The 24,348-nt window shown below is 42.6% G+C and overlaps 2 protein-coding genes across 3 annotated transcripts in view; one reads left to right on the top strand and one right to left on the bottom strand.

The window, feature by feature from the left end:
• The window catches only part of Rhp (GTP-Rho-binding protein rhophilin), a 132,456-nt gene that overhangs the window by 43,869 nt on the left and 64,239 nt on the right, over positions 1–24,348 (bottom strand). The window lies entirely within an intron of this gene.
• LOC149500715 (uncharacterized) lies at positions 7,447–9,111 on the top strand. Its single transcript, XM_089735662.1, has one exon. It carries the CDS (start codon positions 7,447–7,449, stop codon positions 9,109–9,111), a length of 1,665 nt encoding a protein of 554 aa, XP_089591788.1.

Here is a 24,348-nt window from a genome sequence, read left to right as displayed (position 1 = left end):
CGAATGAATAAAGTGTGAAAGTAAAGTAAAAGTAGACAACTTCCAGACGGTAATGCCGATCCGTCATACGTTCTCATTGATGATAAGATAAGCGTACTTAATTACAATTACGTGCTGATATATTCATATAATTAAAATTAATACGTGTTTTTTCGGACTAGATGTTTTTATGTGTTATGTATAAAATTAGATTAAAATTATATTACATATTTTTTTATTGCTTAGTTGGGTAGACAGGCTCATAGCCCACCGGGTCTTAAGTGGTTACTGGAGCCCATAGACATATACAACGTAAATGCACCACCCAACTTGAGATATGAGTTCTAAGGTCTCAGTATGGTGACAACGGCTGCCCCACCTTTCAAACCGAAACGCATTACTGCTTCACGGCAGAAATAGGCAGAGAGGTGGTACCTACCCGCGCGGACTCACAAGAAGTCCTACCACCAGTAATTACGCAAATTATAATTTTTCGGATTTCATTTTTAGATCCTGCGAAGCACTGCTAGTGTTAGCAAATTCCCTCAGGTTGAGCCCGTGAATACCGGCCATGCTTAGCTGGGATAGCCGCTTATACTACCAGCAAATAGGTAGGAAATAGAACATGTTTTTAGTTAGAGGAAGAGACCTAAAAAGAAATGGATGGATATTGCGTGAAAGATGATATGTGTAAGAGGGGAGTGAGCGAAGAAATGGTATATGATAGAGGAGTATGGAAGGAGAAAACATGTTGCGCCGACCCCAGGTGACTGGGAGAAGGGCAGGAGAATTATGTTTTTAGTTATTATCCTTGGTTCGTAGATAAAATGTCACTGATAAAAAAATTTATTGAAGCAACAATTCCACTTTCTTTGTCACTGACGACTTCAATAAAATTGAAAAGCGGAATCTTTATTAATTATTAAAAAATAACTGAGTGGATATATTATGTATAAAAATATATTTAAATTAGTTTTCTTAAAGTTGCCTCTATTTAAAAAAAAATAGTTTCGAAATCGCAACATTTCTTTTTATTTCTCCGTATTATTAACGGTTTAATGTCGACGTTAGTGATATGGGCATTGGATATTTATCAAGAGTCGCAATAAAATCTCGTACTTATACCGAAATGATTGTTGACGATGAAATTGCTTGATTAATTCTTAAACTAGACGCTTACGACTTCGACAACCATATCGAAACGAAATAACAAGGAAGGACACATAAAAATTTGTCTTATTATAATAATTTAAATATATTTGGCCAAGGGAGCCGAACTCGCGAAGCCTAATTGAAGTTCTACTGAGACAGTTTACCTTAATGAAAAAAAAAAGGAATTTAAAAAATCAATTAGGATTTATAAATCCGGTTCCCTGTGACAATTATGTTTTGAAATAAATAAATAAAGCTTCCGGATTACTTCATTTCGGTATTGGTAGTCGAAATCGTAAGCGTTCATCTTATGTAATTATTGTCTTCAAAAACCATCTCAATATTTTATGGATCGCTCTAACTTTAAGGGTGTTTAAAGTAATCGTCTTTACCAATTTATTAGTTTTTTTCTTTTTTTATTGCCCACTTTTTTTTTATCTTCATTTATGGAGATTATTCACCTAGTGAATATGCCACTCAATTGTGCAACAAAAGAGAGTAACAAAATAATTATATAAAAACATAAAGGAAACTGTTATTGTCTCCACACGTCATCTCGGATCCTCCCGATCCACTAACGGTGCTTTTAGGTACCGGTCACCGTTCTAGTCGAACCCGTCGCTTGCGACGAAGGGCTCGACGAGTAAATTAACTCTCAGACACAGCCCACTGAGTTTCTCGCCGGATCTTCTCAGTGGGTTGCGTTTCCGATCCGGTGGTAGATTCTGAGAAGCACGGCTCTTCCTAGGGTTCGTGTTAGCATCGTAGTCAGGTTTGAGCCCCGTGAGCTCACCTACAAACGTTAGGGCGAAGCTGAAATAGCCTCTCAAGGCTATCAGCATAGGTAGGAAAAAAAAAATTGTCTCTGAAGGCCCACCAAAACTATTGCCCACTGGTGAGTTGTTACCGTCGCCCCTCGACATCAGCAATGCCAGAGCCAAGCAGCGGCCTACCGTCAAAAAATTGACGTTTGAGTAATTCATAAAATCAAAGCGTTTAATAAAAGCTAGATATTACAGAACCGATGACTGTCGGAAATACTTATTCAAACGCAGCTAAGTATTCTCGTTCCGAGATAAAAATACGGAGTCCTGTAGAACTTGTTCGGTGAGTTTCATTACGTTTTTATTGATAATTCATGTCCGCTTCGTTGCGTAATCCGAGGGTAGTTTTAAACTGGTTATTACCACAACGAAAACAGTACATTTAGATTGTTTGTTTGAACGCACATAAATAATACAGCCCGATAGAGTACCTTCGATTCTTTAGAGTCGCTTTTTTATTGCTCAGATGGGTGGACGAGCTCAGAGTCCACCTGGTGTTAAGTGGTTACTGGAACCCATAGATATCTACAAGGTAAACGCGCCACCCACTTTGAAATACGGGTTCTAAGGTCTCAGTATAGTTACAACGGCTGTCCCACCCTTCACGGCAGAAATAGGCGGGGTAGGCAGCGGCTTGGCTCTGCCCCTGGCATTGCTGAAGTCCATGGGCGACGGTAACCACTCACCATCAGGTGGGCCGTATGCCCGTCTGCCTACAAAAAATAGGCGGGGTGGTGGTGGTACCTATCCGTGCAGACTCACAAGAGGTCCTACCACCAGTAAAACTGTTAACTAAATCAATATTAAACCCAAACAGATTCTGTTCGAGCCTGTATTCAATCAACATTAAAACATGTCCGTCGCCATTATAAATACATGATTCAAGTGAAAATAGTAGAAACCGTATGCCGTTTTGCATTACCAATGTACATGCTTGTCTGTTACGCTGTCCTGTCGATGAGTTAATTACAAGTTCCCCGAGCGCAGTGGTGAGTTTCTCTCTGCTTAGCTGCATGCGAATGTGACGATGATTGACGGACGCGTCATGCGTTCAAATCAGGTAATAATACTGTGCTCGTGGAATAAATGCTGGTACTTATTGCCGGTGTTACTGGCAATCCGAGAGGCGTAGTGGTCGTTGACTCTGCTGCGATCTGGCTTCGCGTTAGGTTGGGGTGTTGAAGCGATATTCTTCAAGTACCTCGTTAGATTTCTATATTGTCTGAAGTTCAGAAGCGAGTCACTGGCGAATAGATAGAGGATAAAATATAGCATTCTGAACCTTATAATCTACTAAAGATAGTATATTCTCCAGTTTTCCCGAGACGCAGACATAATTAAAGCCACTATTCAGACGAATTATCTGTGACCACAGTTTTCTAATTTATACGTTAGTAGTCTGGTACATAGGGCCCTCACAAGTTGTCTCCACTTGACCCTGTCTTGCGGTTGCTCCCTAAGATAGCTCCAGATCAGGCCGGTGGTTAGCACAATATTCAAATGTCCACGAATATATGTCGTCCGCGACCACGAGAACTGTCAATTGTTCGAAACGACAAAAAACCCTATTGAGTTTCTGGCCGGATTTTCTCAGTGGGTCGTGATTCGGATCCGGTAGTAGATTTGGCGAAGCACTGCCCTTGCTAGGGCTAGTGCTGGCAAATTCTCTTAGATTGAGGCCCGTGAACTCATCTAGTATTCTGCGCAAAATTGGAATAGCCCCTTAGATTAATAATGATTAGGTAAAGATATAAAAAGTGAAAAAAATTGGTATAAACAACATAATAAACGCGAGATTGCAACGTAAAAGTAATATTGAATACCTACTAGTTTTCTCATGAATACATTCAAAGAATGTTTCGACTCGACAAAGATCGTTACCTAATAGTTGTTTGTAATGATTTGCCGTTTATACGCACGCCTCGTGACACTTTCCAATGCGTGCCCGGTTTCGTTTACATAAAATGACACGCCTAACAAGAGGTCCCACAGTAGTCGATATCCGACTATAATTAATTGGAATTGTAAGTTTGTACACTATTACGATTGTATTTTATACTTCAATAATCAAAAATTTGGCCAAGACTACACTATAAAAAAATATTAACAAAGACAAACAATATTTAAACTATTCTCAATTTGACAACAGACGTCAAAAACAAAAGTTTGACAATAAATAGTACGCATGCGTGTGTGCGTCAAATACATGGTATGTAGTGTGTGTAATGTTTCCTTTATTGATTTAATGTATCTCTTATGCATTATTTTAAAAAAATATTAGCATTGTGCACTTCTTGTCTATATTCTCTATAAGTGTGGAAAATTTCATACTCCTCCGTCCGCGCAATTTTCGTAAAAAGGGATACAAAGTTTTTGCTTCACGTATTAATATATAGATATGTATGTGAAACGCTTAGTAACACTCAGTCACTGTTTTACAATGTCTCTGATTCTTTTTTCAGAGGGATCTATCTGCACAAGTCCTACTCTTCGCAGAACTACAACGGAAGACCGTTCCGTACTTAATGACGGCGACCTGACTTCAGCATCATTTTTGTGACGTCACGTTGAATTGTGAATATTTGTATTGCGCCGGCACTAGCTCTCAAATGTACAATCTTGACAGTGTACTTACCTCTCTATCGGTTTTCTCAACTAACCAACCCAGTACAGACCAGTATTTGTTTGATAACTACCTTTTTTTTTTTTTTTTTTAACTACCTACCCTCCCTTGGAAACGAACACATGTTTACAACCGTTTTTTACGTTTTATATTAATAAAAAATAAGTGTAATAACACTTCATGTATTCCTTGGTAGATTTAACACTTAGGGCGTTATCTCAAGGTGTAAAGGAAATAATGGTGGGTACATCGAAATATAAAATGCACAAACAACATAATTATTCTCTTCGGTTTTTGCTTGTCATACACACAATAATGGCTACTTTTACGGTCTAATCTTGTATAGTTCATTCGTTTATTTTGTATTTCATTATGTTCCTTTCTATGTTTTCGTGGTTAAGGTTTTTAATTTGGTGATATTATTTTTACCACATAGTCCCGAACTACGACATATGAAACCAGACTAGTCGCATCGCTTGGCCCGTCACGCCACAAAAAACTTAAAATTTGGACTTTATTGTTATAAATAAAATTATTATAATTATTTTTTCCTTTTTTATTTTATTATTTCCGCCTCGCGTTCTAAAGTCGGTTATCAATCGGAGATATTTCTCTTAGCGAAGCGATCAGACCGTTATGTTGGCCGGGCGTCGGTCGATAGCCGACTCATGGGAGCTGTAGAGATGAAAAACTCATATCGATTGTTTATTTTTCGTTACATTTAAGTTAAGGTTTAAAGTGTCTACTATATAAGTGCAAGGCACGATTGAGGGTACAAGACCACGCAGAAGATAAAGGCAGGCAGGATCAAATAATGGCAGCTTTAAAAGTTACCTATTTTATGAGGCCTTCCCAGTTTAACAAGGACAGGTGGGCGAGCAAGATCTCAGCCAGGAGGGGTGGGATTTGCTAGTAGTTACCCGAGCGCCTCCAAAGGAGACCTAACAACTCAAGAGGCTCTGCTTCGCGAATGAATCTATTACCAGATCGGAATCGCGATCCGCTGAGAAGATCCGCCGAGAAACTCAACGGGCTGATGCATGGGTTAGATTGGACGTTGAAGCAGAGTTCGACGAGTACCGCTGAGTTACCGGGGTCCCTAAGCCTGCTACTAGCGTTAGAGCTGAAGGCGTCTAATACACGAGTTATTGGATCCGTAAGGACGTGTGAAATGTGCTGTCAAAGAGTGCAAAAGAAGGACTGCGGCACACGAGCTGATGACCACGACCACTGTTCGAAACCAATCCGTTAGTTTTTGAATTCTTACCACGGCAACACGGGTCGCGATTTGACGGTGCCGTCGCGATTTGACATCTGTCACTTTGTCTTGCTTCTCGAACGGGACGGTACCTGTATATTGACGGTCTACGCTAAAGTTGTGTATCATCGCTAATCCTTATCCATTCCTGCCCCATACCCTTCTCCCTAAGTGATACGGCGTGAGAAGACGAAGGCATCGGTTCCGGTGAGTGATTGCATGATATTTTGTTAAAATAGTACATACGGCGCCGCGAATCGCGGCACATGTTCGACGCGCACCTCGTGCTGGTTTCCGTAGCCCTAGGCTGCCACGAGGTCGCTGGGTTCGAATCGAACAATTTCTGGTAGCAGAGCGTGGTTAGATTTGTGAAATCTATAGTAATTACCACGAATTGTAAAAATTTTTACGTCTAACCTCACTTAATTTTGTTACTAGTCAGCAGAAGTAGTGTAGGCATAGGGTTCGGTTCTGTTTAAACTATCATTCTGCTGACCTAGGTCAGGTCGTTTAGTGTGTTTCTATCCACCTGGTTAAGAAAATTAGTGAGTAGTAATAGTTAGTAATAGTAAGACTGATTTATTAGCTTCCACTGCGCATAGCTGACTAATTGTACGTGAGTTGGACAGCTGTGCTGGCTGAGTTTATGACCTAGCACACAGCTGCTACAGTGGTCAGCTATTTTCATACTATTACTACAGATTTATGTTAATTCTGCTCATCATAGCAGTAGATTACCACATCTATTTAAGCATAATTGTGTGTAACAATCTGAATGTTATTACAGTTTGGGTTTATAATTTATTATTAATTTGTGTATGATTGTAGCTCACTTCCTACTTATATTTTAGTATAATTGAGCTGCAACACATTTGTAATTGAATATAACTGGAGTACTTGTTGAACTTGTAGTAGTAGATTGCTGGTTGGGCCCTGTTTGGAGACTAGCTTAGTTATAGTCCAGAGGCCAACGGTGTATGAGTGTCATTTCAAAACTTATACCAGCAATTTGCTATTATATATATTTTTTGTTATTTGTTTTAATTTGTTCTAAATTTAAATTACTTGTTTGAATTTGTGGTAGTGGATTGCTGACTGTGGGCCCTGCTTGGTGACTGGCTTTGGTATAGTCCTGAGGCCATCAGTGTTTGAAAATTAATTCACAAATTTTTATCAGCAATTTGCTATCATATAATTAATTTTTAATTTTAATTTTGTTATTTGACTTACCCGTTGAACGGTGTGAATACTTTGTGATAGTAAATTGTTGATTGGGTCCTGTTTGGTGACTAGCTTCTAGTTATAGTCTAGAGGCCAGGTGCGCTTGAGTTTAGTTACAACTCAAAACCTGGTATCAGCAATTTTCTATCTTATAACTTTTAATTTTAAGTTTGTTCTTATTGTTGGGGTGTCCTTGGTACAGTGGTGAGGTCTAGGTTACCTAAATACTTAGGAGTAGGAATATTTTGGTGGGCTCACTCGTACACTCCTTTAAATAATTCCTTTGTTTTTGTTTTGAATTTTTATTTTGATTTTTTTTGATTTTTTTTTGATTTTTTTTTGAATTTTTTTTTGATTTTTTTTTGTTCTCGTTGTAAACTGCAAGTAACATGTCGGTGTCCTACATTCGCGGGAAGGTGACTAGTGAGCTCCGATGGTTCGCATCAGCTCATGCTTTGGTTGACAGAACGGATAGGGATGCGGCATTGCTCGATAGGGCGTCTCAGGTGCACGAACGGTTGGAGGTAGTGTACGATCGGTTGTCTGACCTCGTTGCTTTGGGGTCCGAAGTGGAGAAGGAGGTGATCCATGCCATCGGTCTTGACGTGGACCAGTGTCAGGAGTACGCTGATGCCATTCTGCAACGGGTGGCCGATATTAAGAAGCAGTCGCCTTCCGGTGGTAATGGAGGTTCGGGAACTTCGTCAGGCGTCATATCACGCCTCCCCTCCATCGACCTGCCGATCTTCCACGGTGATCTGAACGAGTGGGTCGGCTTTATAAATTTGTTTGACAGCCTGGTCCATGGTCGGTCGGACTTGACTGCCTCTTATAAGATGGCTCAGCTTCGGGGTGCTCTGCGAGGTGAACCTGGTGAATTGGTGGCACACTTGCCTATCACCAACGACAATTATGCGGTCGCACGCCAGATCCTATTCGACCGATATCAAAATCAACGACGGTTGGTAGACGCTCAGCTGGCCAGGCTGTTTGCGATACCCAAACTTTCTCGGGCGTCCGATATCAGAACCGAGGTACTGAATCCAGTTACGGTGGCCACTAAGGCCTTGGGCAATCTGGGTCTACCAGTAGACCAATGGTCATATCTGCTCTTTTATATTGTTGCAGGTAGGCTGCCGGTTGAGGTGCTCACTCGCTTCGAGCAGCAGGACAACGCAGGTAGGGACGAACTGCCTACCCTGGCCAATCTGCTGGCATTTTTAGAAGCCGAAAGTCGCAGACACGAGATTATGCCACCACCCTCCTCCTCTGGGTCGCGTGTGCCGGCTTCCGGCCACGCCGTTTCGGTTGCTCAGAGGGGAGGGGGAGGGGATAAGAGGGGGCCGTCTCAACGACTGACTGCGCTCATGGCAGCGGTGGGAGGCCCACGGTGTGCCTTCTGTCATGAGAGCGGGCACGACGTAGCCGCCTGTCCGAGGTTCCGGTCGACGCGCATCAGGGGTAGACGCAACATCGTTGCCCAGCGGCGATGGTGCTTTTTTTGTTTTGGGCCGCACACGGCGAGCGTCTGTCCACAGCCACAATTGTGCCCTAATTGCGACGGTCGGCACCATGCCCTCCTGTGTCTGGAGTCTGCCGCCACTCCGAGGTCATCCGGACGCAGTCATCCAGCCTCGCCGACCGGTGAGCGCACCGGTCGTAGCCCTCGCCAATTCGGCGGCGTGGACCCTCGGGAAGAAGCTTCGCAGGGAGGAGCCGGGTTAGGTACTGCGGGCGGGTGCCAGCGGATGCCCACTAGCTACGCCGGGGTGGCCACGTTGTCCCCCCGTGCGGGGCCGTGTTCGCCTGCTGGATCGAGTAGCCCTGCTCACTTGTCTCCCCTTCCCTCAGAAGTACGGTTTTCCCCTCCGCTGAGGGAGCGGCCGACGCTGGAGCGACTCCCTCCAGTGTTTGGCCCGTTTGGCCATCGTACACGGAGGTATATGAGGCGAGACGGGAAACGAGGGCCTTATGTGGGAGCGTGGGATCCGCTGGCACGCTACGACCTTCCGTCGCGCGCCGACCGGGATAGCGGGGACCCGGGCCCCCGCTAGGAAATTGCCGCTCACTGCAGTGTTGCCCCAGCCCCAGAAGCTGTTTTACTTCCTACCGCTTCTGTTCGGGTGTTGGATTCGGATGGCAACACTGTGTTTGCTCGAGCTCTGTTGGATTCCGGCGCACAGGGCAGTATTATGTCGAGCAACCTTGCAGTACGGTTGGGCAATCCTATTTACAAGTCTTCTTATTCTATTCGTGGAGTGGGCAATGTTAGAATTTCGGACGTGATCGGTCACACTTCATTTATTTTCTCATCGAATCCCAACCCTCGCTTACAGTTTAGAGTCTCAGCTTTGGTGATGCCTGAGGTGATAGGTCGTCACCCTCCGGTGAAGGTAAACAGTTACATACGGTCATTGACTTCAGACTTACGGCTAGCGGACCCCAAGTTTGACACCCCGGGGCCAGTAGACGTACTACTTGGGGCGGATGTACTAGGGAAGCTGCTCCTGACTGGGAAGCGCGTTCTTCATGCGGAGGGTTTGGTTGCAATGGACACAAAATTAGGGCATGTATTGTTGGGTCCTGCGTTCCGGCCGGTCGCTGCGAGGAAATCGGACAATTTTCTGGTCGGGTCTACGCTTTCGGAAGTAGTCCAACGGTTTTGGGAACTAGAAGAACCTCCTACAGCTTATCGAGTTAACCCGGATGAGGAGGAATGTGAGCTGTTTTACCAGAATAATACGGGTCGTCTCTATTCGGGCCGGTTCTTGTTAAGACTTCCTTTTCGGGCGAATCGCCCACTGCTAGGCAGTTCGAGGAAGGCAGCAGAGACTAGACTTTTGTCAATGGAGAGACGCATGAGGCGCGACGCGGTGTTCCGGCAGAAATATGTAGAGTTTATGCGGGAGTATGAATCCTTAGGTCACATGTCGGTTTCCAAGGTAGATTGGAGTGCTACAGAGCACTGTTTCCTGCCTCATCATGCGGTTTTGAAAACTCCTAACGGGAAAATTAGGGTCGTGTTTGACGGTTCGGTCACGACCTCCTCCGGCGTCTCGTTAAATCAGTGTCTCCATTCGGGTCCAAAGCTGAACCGGGACATTTCAGACATACTGACGAGCTTCCGCCGGCACCAGATCGTTTTCGTGGCAGACATCCGTATGATGTTCAGGCAAACGGTGATTCATCCGGAGGATAGGCGGTATCAACTCATTCTCTGGCGTGAAAGCTCAGATGAGCCCATAAAAATTTATGAACTGAACACGAACACTTACGGGTTGCGGTCGAGTCCATATTTGGCGGTTCGTTCTTTGCGGGAGCTGGCAGTGAGGGAACGGTTGCACTACCCTCGTGCTGCGGACATTTTGGAACGGGACCTATATGTCGATGACGTATGTACGGGCGCCGACAGTGTCGAAGAGGCCTTATCACGCAAGGATGAACTGATCCGCCTTTTGAGCAGGGGCGGGTACGAGTTGAGAAAATGGCTGTCTAACTGTCCTGAGTTGTTGACTGGTTTGCCAACGGAGTTTCAACAGGATCCCCATCTTTTCGAGAATGTCGATAACCCTAACATGCTGTCGGTCCTAGGGATACAATATCGTCCGATTCAAGACGAATTTACCTATCGGGTGGAGTTGGAAAATCCAAAGGTATGGTCTAAGCGAACGGTGCTTTCCACAATTGCTCGAACCTTCGATCCAAACGGTTGGATCGCTCCTGTCACTTTTCTCTTGAAGTGCTTCATGCAGCGACTGTGGTCTGCTAACCTGTCATGGGACGAGGGGATTGCTGGTGACCTATTGAAGGATTGGTTGAACTTTTTCTCGTCTCTTCCTGATATTAACCACGTGTCAATACCTCGGAAGCTGGTTCCTGCGGGCAAATACAAGGCGTCTCTGCACGGGTTTTCGGATGCCTCGGAACGTGGATTCGCAGCTGCGGTATACTTGCGAACGGTTTCTTCAACTGGAAGGGTTGATATACGGTTGGTGTTAGCGAAGAGTAAGGTCGCTCCGCTTCGGACACGCATGACGATTCCGAAGCTCGAGTTGTCTGGTGCCGCTCTGTTGACTAGGTTGTTAAACCATACAGCTACTAGTTTACGGTCGGTTATTGATTTAGAAAACACTGTGTATGCTTGGACAGACAGCCAGATAGTGTTGTGCTGGTTGAAGGCTTCGGTTCATACACTTGAAGTTTTCGTGGCCAACCGTGTCTCCCAGATTCAAGGTTCTGAGGTCCCTCTAACCTGGAGACACGTGCCTGGTGAGCTCAATCCGGCGGACTGCGCTTCTCGGGGATGCTTAGCATCGGAAATAGTTGATCATCAGTTATGGTGGGGTCCCCAGTGGCTCACCATGAAGGCTTCTCAGTGGCCTCCCTCTCGCATAGAAGTTCCTCCAGGTCTCGTGGCTGCACCGGCGCAGTTCGAGGATCGAGGAGTGATTCAGGGGTTGGATTTGGATCTGCTCATCAACCGTTATAGCTCCTTGGACAAGCTGGTTAAGGTTACCGCCTGGATTTTGAGGTTTATTCGGAATTGTCGTTTGTCGGTGTCTCAACGCAATATGACACCTGTTGTGTGTCCCATCGAGCGGAAGAAGGCGCTGCTGAAATTAATTGAAGTTGTGCAAGCCACCAGCTTTCATTCAGAATTGAAGGCGCTAAGGACTGAGCGCCCTAAGCTTCGTGGAGCTATCGCTCGTCTTAGCCCCTTTGTAGACGGCCAGGGGTTGATTCGAGTGGGAGGTAGATTAAGTAACTCAAATTTACCTTATTCGGCGCGCCATCCTCTTTTACTTCCCAAGAAGAGCCAGTTAGTTGACCTGTTGGTGATGGATCGCCACATCGCAAATTCGCATTCCGGTTGCAATGCGTTGTTGGCATCCCTCCAGAGGGAATTTTGGATTCTGTCAGGGCGTCGTACGGTTCGGAGCGTCCTTTTCCGGTGTTTACCCTGTTATCGGCTTAAGGCGTCTACGATGCAGCCTCAGATGGGAGATCTGCCTCCAGACAGAGTGAAGAAGATGAGGCCGTTTTCTGGAGTTGGTACGGACTTCGCTGGGCCTTTCATGATCAAGGCTTCACGTTTGCGGAATGTTAGGTTAATTAAGGCTTATCTGTGCGTCTTTGTCTGCCTTTCAACCAAAGCTGTACATCTTGAAGTTGTTGCCGACCTTACAACTGAAGCCTTTATTGCGAGCTTGGATAGATTTGTGTCCCGTCGAGGCTTACCCGAATTGATACGCTCCGATAACGGCACGAATTTTGTAGGTGCGGACCGTTACTTGCGGGATGTAGTAAATTTCTTGAACAATAACCAGGTGGATATTGAAACGGCCCTCTCTCGTCGCGGTATTCGGTGGACCTTCAGTCCTCCAGGATGCCCCCACTGGGGTGGAATTTTCGAGGCAGTAGTAAAATCGGCTAAGACTCACTTGATGCGCGTGATAGGGCAAACCTCGCTCACCTTTGAGGAGTTAACTACGGTATTTTGTAAAATTGAAGCGGTACTTAATTCACGGCCGTTGTGCCCGCTCAGTTCAGACCCGAATGACTTGGAGTCGTTAACTCCAGGCCATTTCTTGATAGGACAGCCACTCAATGCGTTGCCGGAGTATCCCCTCTCGGATATCAAGCCTGGACGGTTGAGGCGATACCAGATGTTGCAGCAGATGTCCCAAGATTTCTGGAAACGTTGGTCCCTTGAGTATTTACATCTGCTCCAGCAGCGCTTTAAGTGGACGGATAGAACCAGTCCCCCTCACGTCGGTGACCTTGTGTTGGTTAAGGATGCTAACCTGCCGCCACTGCGTTGGCGTAGGGGGCGCATTGTTAATCTGTTTCCCGGTAAGGATGGGACCCCTCGGTCTGCAGAGGTTCTGGTCGGGGACTCGGTTCTCAAACGAGCGGTCACAACGTTGTCCCGGCTGCCAGTTGATTAGGGACAGGTAGGGGACCTGTCCGGGCGGGTGACTGTTCGAAACCAATCCGTTAGTTTTTGAATTCTTACCACGGCAACACGGGTCGCGATTTGACGGTGCCGTCGCGATTTGACATCTGTCACTTTGTCTTGCTTCTCGAACGGGACGGTACCTGTATATTGACGGTCTACGCTAAAGTTGTGTATCATCGCTAATCCTTATCCATTCCTGCCCCATACCCTTCTCCCTAAGTGATACGGCGTGAGAAGACGAAGGCATCGGTTCCGGTGAGTGATTGCATGATATTTTGTTAAAATAGTACATACGGCGCCGCGAATCGCGGCACATGTTCGACGCGCACCTCGTGCTGGTTTCCGTAGCCCTAGGCTGCCACGAGGTCGCTGGGTTCGAATCGAACAACCACTCTGCCGAGAATGCAAGCGACTAAAAAGACGTGTGGGTCATTACTATTTGGTTACTGAAAAAATATCGTGTTCACGGTGAGGTCTGGTGTTGTCGTCAAACATTTTGTGAATAAATTAGATGTTTATTCGTGCATACAAAGCGAACAGTAATGCGAAATATTAATCGATGTTTTGTGAATCATCGGGAAAGAATGCCGAATGTCCTTTTCCAATAAACAAGTGTATGAACTAAGGGAATTCGACACCTCGTGTAATAAAAATCAAACCCGCAAAATTATAATTTGCGTAATTACTGGTGGTAGGACCTCTTGTGAGTCCGCACGGGTGGGTACCACCACCCTGCCTATTTCTGCCGTGAAGCAGTAATGCGTTTCGGTTCGAAGGGTGGGGCAGCCGTCGTTACTATACTTGAGACCTTAGAACTTGTATCTCAAGGTGGGTGGCGCATTTACGTTGTGGATGTCTATGGGCTCCAGTAACCACTTAACACCAGGTGGGCTGTGAGCTCGTCCACCCATCTAAGCAATAAAAAAAAAACCTCAACATTCTCGCAAAAGTTTATTCGCTTCCTAAACTTAGTCCTCAGTATGACTAGGGCTGTTTTATATTTTCGGAACTTTCAATTTAAGCTTTAAAGTTCCACACATCGCCCGAGACCACGTCTTCGAACTTCAGATTAAGCGACCTCTCTTGCAATTACATCTGTAATTGTACTGTACTGAAACTTAGAACTCATATCTCAAGGTGGGTGGCGGCATTTACGTTGTAGATGTCTATGGGCTCCGATAATCACTTCACACCAGGTGGGCCCTGAGATCATCCACCCATCGAAAATAATGTTCTTTAATAAATTCCATAGGCCTCTCCCAATCCACACTACTGATGGTGGTGGTGCGATGACGGACGACTGTGGGCTGTTGATGATGATGATGACGATGATGATGAATAAATTCCATAAAGTCCAATTAATTAAACAAAAGGATTAAGTTGTAACTATATAATAGTTATGGCCTTCGTTTTTGTTATCGATAAAAGAAAAAAAAAAACTGCACATCCCTAGCCAATTAACCAAAGGTGCTGTTACAGATCGGTACTTCCACGTTCAGTTCGATTTATTGGTCGCTTTTCTAATAAAAACAGTTATTTAATTCTAGTAACTTAAAGTGAATTTTCTTAATTGGCAACGTAAGAGTATAATAGTTTTTTGTGTTCACGCTCTTAACGTCTCAAGGGTGGTTCGATGATAATAGAATAGTGCTCTCTCGATTGCGCTAATTCGATCTTCGGGAAGATGAGGTATCGATGTAGAGTACATGTTTTTTTTTTATTGCTTAGATGGGTTGACGAGCTTACAGCCCACCTGGTTATTAAGTGGTGGGCTGGTGTACCCTGGTGGTTAAGTGGTTACTGAAGCCCATAGACATTTACAACGTAAATGTGCCACCTCCCTTGATATATAAGTTCTAAGGTATCAGTATAGTTACAACGGCTGCTTCGCCCTTCAAGCTGAAACACATTACTGCTTCACGGCAGAAATAGGCGGGGTGGTGGTACCTACCCGCGCGGACTCACAAGAGGTCCTATCACCAGTAATTACGCAAATTATAATTTTGCGTATTTGATTTTTTTATTACACGATATTATTCCTTCACCGTGGAAGTCGATCGTGAACATTTGTTAAGTACGTATCTCATTAGAAAAATTGGTACCCGCCTGTGGGATTCGAACACCGGTGCATAGCTAGATACGAATGCACCGTACTTCTTATCCTTTAGGCCACGACGATGATTGGTGAGGTGGGATGATTGGTTGACAGGTTCCAGCAAAGATACCGCTCGATGAATTAAGTTAAGGTCTCGCAACCCTCGAAATCAAAGAGTGGCATGAACTAGCGAAGAGCCAATTGCTCATGTTCAAATCCAAGATCTTTTTAGGGACACTGAGCCACTGTAATACGGGAGTAAAATGATTAAAACCTTCCCTTAATAGTTGCCAATAAATGTTGTGGAGATATAACGACGGAGGGTAGATCTTCCACCGGGCGGGAGATATTCCTCGGTAGACCGACGGTCCGAATGTTGTTCAGAACTTGTATATATATAAGCTTATCTTGAAAATGTCGTTAGCGAGATTCAGGCGTCTGTCTAATATATTGTGTTCTGTGATGGCTACCGCCACAATGTAATTAGTTTGGATTCTAATTAAGAAATTCTATTTATTTTTTACCGGAACGCCCGGTCGCTTCATCACAGAAATAGACCGGATGCTGGTGATGGAGGGTCTTACTGGTGCCGTGGCACAACTAATGCTCACGTATGAGCTTGAAGAATCAACGTATAGCATGCAACATGGTTACAAGTCAGTCAACGTCGACTATTTAAACCTTTATTTTTGTGACTGGATTTTATTCAGGGGAGCCAGCACCACGCTAGGTCACAACTAGGTCATAATTCGACCGGAAAACTAGACACAGTTGACCGAATATGACTGCGTTGATGTAACAATTTACGTAATAAACGCAACTGTTCTCTCTGATCAGATCTCAATCAAAACTGAGCACTGGTCTTATAGACGAGATTCAAGTATTGGAATAAAACGTCGGAAGCTGTTCTTCATTTTTGAGGGGAGAGGCGAAACTGAATGGAGCCTTAAGAAGGGAGAAATGGCGCGACTTCTCGAGGTATTTCGAGAAATTGGACGCGCGTGACAACTTAGTCATCATCTGTGTTAGTATAGTCTATACTATAGCAGCTATACTATAGTGTAGTAAAAATCAAACCCGGAAAATTATAATTTGCGTAAGTACTGGTGGTAGGACCTCTTCTGAGTCCGCACGGGTAGGTACCATCACCCTGCCTATTTCTGCCGTGAAGCAGTAATGCGTTTCGGTTTGAAGGGTGGGGCAGCTGTTGTAACTATACTGACTTTAGAACTTATGTCTCAAGGTGAGTGGCGTATTGACGTTGTAGATGTCTATGGGCTCCAGTAACCACTTAGCACCCGGTGGGCTGTGAGCTCGTCCACCCATCGAAACAAAACAAAAACTTGGTTGCGTTAAACAATGTTATCAACAACCTTCATTGAAATCCATTGACTCGTTATGGGGTGATTGTGTAATAGACATCCAAACATACCAAGCATTGCTGCAGCGGGCGTTGTTATACTTACTAGTGGTCGCCGGTAGTCGAAATTCGACTATAATTTTTTATTTAAATTATGAATTTGAACATTATTATGGTTTTATTGTCAAAGACTTTACTTCTGTAATCAGAGATTTCGCTAAGGCTACACTATAGACAAATAAATAATTTATTTGTATTTAATTATTAAAGAAATCAATATTAATCTATTACTAGTGGTCCCGCAGTAGTCGAAATTCGACTATAATTAATTGAAATTATAAGTTGCAACATTATTATGGTCCTATTGCTACAGATTTCGCCAAGATACAAATAAACAATACTAACCTATTTTCAATTTGACTACAGACTATAAGCAATAACAAAAGTTTGACAATACTTCAGTGCAATAAACAAATAGTATATGTGTGTGCGTCAAATACATGGTATGTAGTGTGTGTGTAATGTTTTCTTTATTGATTTAATGTATCTTTTATGCATTATTTCCAAAAAATATTAGCATTGTACACTTCTTCTCTATATTCTCTATAAGTGTCGAAAATTTCATACTCCTCGGTCGGCGCAATTTTCGTAAAAAGGGATACAAAGTTTTTGCTTCACGTATTAATATATTCTATTATTCTAAACTTGACCACAGATTTTGACAATAAACAAAATAGTATATATGCGTGTGTGTATCAAATACATATGGTAGTGTGTGTAATGTTTTTCTTATTGATTTAATGTATTTTTTATGCATAGTTAAAAAAAAAAAAATTAAGATTCTGCACTCCTTCTCTATACTAACTATAAGTATGTCAAATGTCATACTCCTCCGTCGGCGCAATTTTCGTAAAAAGGGGTACAATGTTTTTGCTTCACGTATTAATATATAGATACCTACTGTTGGATTATGAGCTGCCCACTCACCTACCTAGTTCAACCCTGAACCTGAATGAATCTATACTAATATATAAATCTACAGTGGTTTTTACGGATGTTCCGTTATAACTACTGAACCGTGCATCCGATTGACTTGAAACTTGGGATCCATGTAGAAAATACATGTACTTAATGGATAGGCTAATATTTATATGAGTGTTGGACTCCCTACACCAGTTGCGGGGACGTTAATGATGAGAATCTTTGTGGGGTTGAGAAATAATAATGTTAATTTTAAATGCCCAGCGAAGCGGACGGGTACAGCTAGTAAACTCATAAAACTACCTTTCATTTAGCCGTGGGCAGGTAACCGCTAGCGTTCACCAAATATTTCGCAATCACAAGTTATTATTGCAAAACTGATGCATCCTCTACCATCGGAAGTGGATTTAGCCTTGCGCGTTCTATTGTAATGTTTTCTATAAGGACGCATGAGCTCCGGTTTCGTGGGTCGTGATGCAAGTTAGGTCAGAGACGTAAAGCATCTAGTGTACAACGCATAATCAAATCAAATCAAATCAAAATCAAAATTTTTTTATTCAACATAAATGAAAGTACATACTTGTTGAACGTCAAAAGAACTACCGCCAATTCACAAGAACTAGCCTCCGTCCTGAGAAGAATTGGCAAGAAACTCAGCAATGCGCTACTTTGGCCACGTTGCCTGCAGAGCTGTAGATAACTTGGAACGTCTGATGGTCACTGGAAAAGTAGAAGGAAAACGTCCTAGAGGCCGGAGCCACAAACGTTGGTCGGACCAGATCTTTTTTTTTATTTTTTTATTGCCCTATAGGCAGACGAGCTTACGGCCCACCTGATGGTGAGTGGTTACCGTCGCTCATGGAAGTCAGCAATGCCAGGGGCAGAGCCGAGCCGCTGCCTACCGCTTAATACTTTCCACAAACCTCGTTTGAAAAAGGAGCTCATTCCATAGCCGGATGGTACGTGGCAAAAAAGATCTCTGGAAACGCACTGTGGATGAACGCAGTGGCTCCAGGTAGTATGGGTGAACTCTACTCCGGTGGCGGGCGGTGCGATGGTAAAAACGAGACGTTGGTATCATCTCGAACAATTCCTCAGAGCACTCGCCATGGAACATACGGTACAGAATTGATACGGTACAGGTTGATCTCCGAGCAAACCAGCGGACCACTTAGCGCTGCACTACACCAGGCAACTGACCGGAGCCGATGGAGGCTGGCAGTCGACAAGCTGAAACGGAGTCACGATCCTCAGTAATGAGGGAGCGATGGAGAAGAAATCATCTAGAATTTAAGCTTTTCATATTAAATTAGGGCTCGGGGGAGACGTTGAATGAATTCACAAAAGCACCCCTATCATAGTGGTGCTAGAATTGAACCTGGTATTCCTTTGATCGTCAATATGGAGTTCGAAACGCAAATCCTCACTATTCGAGATATAAAATGAAAATAAAAATTAAAACTATATTGACATTAGGTGGCAGCACTTCAGAAAACATATTGTAGTTGAGTGATAGTGAACGCACCATGGTATGTTACAAATGAGAGAATCCATTATGATCTTGCCATAATAAAAGTCAAACATGAAGTAATCCATCGAGCTAAAGCCTATTGTGCAAGATTGAAAGCCCATCCGAATAACCTTGCTAAGCATTTAATGGACAACCAAATGACTACAAGAAGACTCAGAAGAAGAGTGCCTCAAGATCTTCTAGATCTTTTTTTTTTTGCTTAGATGGGTGGACGATCTCACAGCCCACCTGGTTTTAAGTGGTTACTGGAGCCCATAGACATCCACAACGTAAATGCGCCACCCACCTTGAGATACAAGTTCTAAGGTCTCAAGTATAGTTACAACGGCTGCCCCACCCTTCAAACCGAAACACATTACTGCTTCACGGCAGAAATAGGCAAGGTAGTGGTACCCACCCGCGCGGACTCACAAGAGGTCCTACCACCAGTAATTACGCAAATTATAATTTTGCGGGTTTCATTTTTATTACACGATGTTATTCCTTCACCGTGGAAGTCAATTGTTGAGTACGCACTTCATTAGAAAAATTGGTACCCGCCTGCGGGATTCGAACACCGGTGCATCGCTTCAACACGAATGCACCGGACGTCTTATCTGTTAGGCCACGACGACTTCAAACTTCTACTGTAGATTAATTGATATGGACATGTCAATGGACATTGTGCATGCACCGCCGAAATTGTTTTTCTCAAAACTACGGTTGAATGTCTTACGACAGCTTACAGTAAAGAATATAAAAAAAAAAACTGTTCTTGCTGTGTATTTGTGTAACTGAAGAGAATAAATAAGTCTGTACTACTTTAAATTGAATAATTGTTTTTCCAGAATAAACCAATAACCCAACACTCACTTATTTTGGAGGCCTAAAATCGTTCTCATTTCGAGATCAACGCACACGAAGCTGTACGAAACAATTTATTTGAAAACAATGGATTTTCGTAACGACTTGCCCAATGAACGCCGAATCATTATTCTTTTATGTCGTTTCAAGGGGAATATTGCGTGTTTTTAGTTACTAGAGGTCCCGCAGTAGTCGAAATCCGACTATAATTCATTGGAATTGTAAGTTTGTACACTATTATGATTGTATTTTATACTTCTATAATTACAAATTTCGCCAAGGCTACACTATAAAAAATATTAATAAAGACCAACAATATTTAATCTATTCTCAATTTGACCACAGACGTCAAGAACAAAAGTTTGACAATAAATAGTATGCATGCGTGTGTGCGTTCAAATACATGGTATGTAGTGTGTGTAATGTTTTCTTTATTGATTTAATGTATCTTTTATGCATTATTTTAAAAAAATATTAGCATTGTGCACTTCTTCTCTATATTCTATATACACGCTAGGGTAACGCTGATATAGTCTCCCAAGGCTATTAGCTTAAGTAGGAAAAAAATACTAGACTCCTGCTATATATCTCTGATATCTTTAAATTAAATGCTGTCTGGAACAAGGTCGTGTTTAGAAATAGAATTTAATTAATAAAAAAAAAGCACTGAAGACCAAATATTTCCAAACGTATGAATAATTAAGTATGTGAATTCTTTTCCTCTAAGTTGTTTATTAATAATATTGTAATTAAGTTTGAGTATCGATATCACGGGTGATAGAACGAAGCCTTGCGTGTGTGCGTTTCCTGTCGACGTAGCAACGCGAAGGGCTTCTGTTCTCGCGGAAAGCTATGGAGCTGTCATGGTACTACTTATTTTAAGTAGCTCATTGTAAAAATGAATAATTAAAAAAAATCTAATATTAAAAAAAAAATACATGCCCGCTGAGTTTCTTGCCAGTTCTTCTCAGGACGGAGGCTAGTTCTTGTGAATTGGCGGTAGTTCTTTTTGACGTTCAACAAGTATGTACTTTCATTTATGTTGAATAAAAAAAATTTGATTTGATTTGATTTGATTAAGTCGTCGTGGCCTAAAGGATAAGACGTCCGGTGCATTCGTGTTGAGCGATGCACCGGTGTTCGAATCCCGCAGACGGTACCAATTTTTCTAATGAAATACGTACTCAACAAATGTTCACGATTGACTTCCACAGTGAAAGAATAACATCGTGTAATAAAAATCGAACCCGCAAAATTATAATTACGTTGCATTTACTTTGTAGATGTCTACGGGCTCCAGTAACCATTTAACACCAGGTGGGCTGTGAGCTCGTCCATCCATCTAAGCAATAAAAAAAGAAAAATATAATATTTTTTGAATAACGTTAATATTTTTATTGAAGCAATTGTAAACTCTCGGACTGCAAACACAAGGTTCCACGCGCTCAAGTTTTGGGAAAAATATAACGTAAAATTATTCAAATGTAATTCTAATTCTTTTTTCGCATATAGTATTTGGGGCGTAAAAAATTTAAATTATTTTTGTCTGTAACGTATTTTAGACGGTTAACGTTTTATGAAATTAATTTATTTGGTTTATAATTTTTATAATGAATATTTTCATTTTGTGAGAAAGTAAAAATAAAATTATTTTTTTTCATTTAGATCTCCTAAAGTTTTCCATCCTTTCTGGTAGTTTATTTTATTTTCTTGTATCATAATCATTGATTATGACTTGTTATCTAATGCTTGTTCTAATTGCAGTCACATGTAAAAGCGTAACGTGTTACACAAAGGAAATTATTATTAAATGGTAGTGTCCATGCATTTCCCTGTGATCAGGTCAACGTACGAACTCTTGCATAATAACGTCCTAACAACATCAAGTTGATGCACGATTTATTGATGGTTCGTTCTCGTATAAACTTGCCCGGGTTTTTGTTGGACTCGCGTGTTCAGTTGCCCTTTTTGCATTGCCAACGAACATTTTCGTTACTAGAATTATTTACTAAAACCGCGAAAAACTGTTAAGAGAAAAAAGTCTCCACTAAATAATGTAATGGAGCTGATGTCAATGTCTAAATTATATACTTTTTTGTCATTCATTCTATTTATTATCTTTTTGCACGCAATGTATGTAAAAATCCGAGCGACCAGTTGCTTAGATGGGTGGACGAGCTCACAGCCCACCTGGTGTTAAGTGGTTACTGGAGCCCATAGACATCTACAACGTAAACGCGCCACCCACCTCGAGATATAAGTTCTAAGGTCTCAGTATAGTTACCCCACGGCTACCCCACCCTTCGAACCGAAACGCATTACTGCTTCACGGCGGAAATAGACGGGGTGGTGGTACCTACCCGTGCGGACTCCCAAGAGGTCCTACCACCAGAGGAATGCGAGGGTATGTTCATTTAATTTAACTTAATGTATCCTGAAAATAATTATATAGACTGTATGAAAGAGGATATGCGAGAGAATGTTTTGAGTCCAGACGACTTGAGTGGAAAAAGTGGTCATACAACGGCGACACCACGTAGTGAAATAAAAACAAGCAAAAGAAGATTTTATTTAACTCATGCATTTGAGTTTAACATCCATTTCCGTTCAAGCAAGAGTACCTCATTCCCATATCCTTTCTTATAGTTCTGTTACGGACCATAGCACAAACAAAAGGTAATACTGGTAATACTCATTTGCTGCGCTAAGCATAGATATGAGTCGCTTAAAAGAAGAAATCTGCTAACTACGCGCATTAGCTTAATTCGCGTTTCATTGCCGGCACTCTCTCTTCTGGTCGTTCCCTCAATGCTGAGGATCGTGACTGTATGGCAATCGTCTCCACTCGGTCCGGTTCTGCGCCATATGTACCGCTCCCTGTATCTGGCCTCCAGTCACCTTCTTGAGTTTGTCCACCTATCTAGCTGGCGCTCTTCCTCTAGCGCACTTCCCCTCCATTTGTCCGAGAATTATGAGCTTCTTCAGGCTGTGCAATGGGGATCGCATTATGTGCCCAAAGAAACTCTGGATCCTTTCCTGGCACGTAGTCAGCAGGCGCATGGTGACCTTCAGCTCTTCGAGGATGGAGACATTGGTTCTCATAGCTGTCCAAGGAATGCGTAGCAGCTTTCTCCAGCAATACATTTCAAAGCAATATATTGCGGGCAACAATCAATTATATTTTTTAAGATTACCCTCACTTCGTGCAATCGGTTTTGAGAAAGGATTCCTTCCGTAAGCACGACGCATAGTCCGTTTTTTCACAAGTATACTCCAATGCAACATCGGACGTTTAAATTTTGACACGAACAACGAAGAGCGATGTTCGCTTAACCCTTTGACTGTCATATAGGTCACCAGTGCCCTACGTGGCGCTCTGAAGTAATTATGTCGATTTCTGATACTAAGGCGACGGAATATCTAGTAGACTCTGGGTAGGAAAGACGAGTCCGTAGATGCTGAGAATGAATTAATTTCTAAAAGACCTGAAAGACTATTAACGAACAAAAGAAGGTAGAGTCAGGCAATCCAGACGCTTGGTAACACACATGACATGACTTCAGTGCGCCGCGTAGAGCACAAGTCACCAACATGACAGTAAAAAGGTTAATTAAATACAGTGTTATAAAATTTTCCAACAGGAAACACATTATTAACAATAAACAGTTTCAAAGTCCTATTGAAAAAAAAAACAACATAAATTTTCCATTACCAACTGATTGGAATTCATAAGCTTGGTCTTTTTATGATCATTCGATATAAAGTTTTCGTCACATGAAGGGTGGTTGGCTTTCCTAGCGGTCTCGACTCTACTGGACCGAATTCAAGGAAATTGATATTTTTGGTTGAAAGCATAGATAATACACATAAATTTGCTATAGATAAGCAACTCAAGCACCCAACAAAAATGCTTACGGGCGTCGGCCACTAGATGGCTTCGCTTCGATTAGTTTGCTCATTGCTCCTGTAGATGACAGTAACATATTACTTTTCCTATATTTTATTATTAATGAAGTATTTTGTAAATTTGTCTATAATAACTTATAAGATTTATTAAAAAAAAAAATTCTGTGTTTAGTTATACAATAATTAAATGCCTTAGCTTTAACAACATATAAGTTTAGGGGCATCCGCTACAAGATGTCTCTAGTTACCATACATAAAAATATTTGTCTTAAAGTATTCGGCAAACATTTCACAATTTTTTGTTTATTCTACCTCCATTTCACATAGACATTTTATTTATTTATTGCTTAGATGGAAGGACGAGTTCACAGCCCACCTGCTGTTAAGTGGTTGCTGGAGCCCATAGACATCTATAAGCTCGAAGTCTCAAGTATAGTTACTGCCTCACCCTTCGAACCGAAACGCATTACTGCTTCACGGCAGAAATAGGCGGGGTGGTGGTACCTACCCGTGCGGACTCAGAAGAGATCCTACCACCAGTCTCACCTCCATTTCATAAATTCACTTTTATTTCTAAAAGCAAGATAGAGTTACCTTTTTACGGCGGACTTAGTAT

Source organism: Bombyx mandarina, chromosome 20 (assembly GCF_030267445.1).
Source record: "Bombyx mandarina strain Sakado chromosome 20, ASM3026744v2".
Taxonomy (NCBI): Eukaryota; Metazoa; Arthropoda; class Insecta; order Lepidoptera; family Bombycidae; genus Bombyx; species Bombyx mandarina.
The sequence above is the reverse complement of the archived record's forward strand: the minus strand, read 5'-3'. Positions and strand labels throughout refer to the sequence as shown.

Excerpts from the sequence above, each read along its gene's own strand:
- LOC149500715 (XM_089735662.1), top strand. The coding sequence starts at position 7,447 with ATGTCGGTGTCCTACATTCGCGGGAAGGTGACTAGTGAGCTCCGATGG.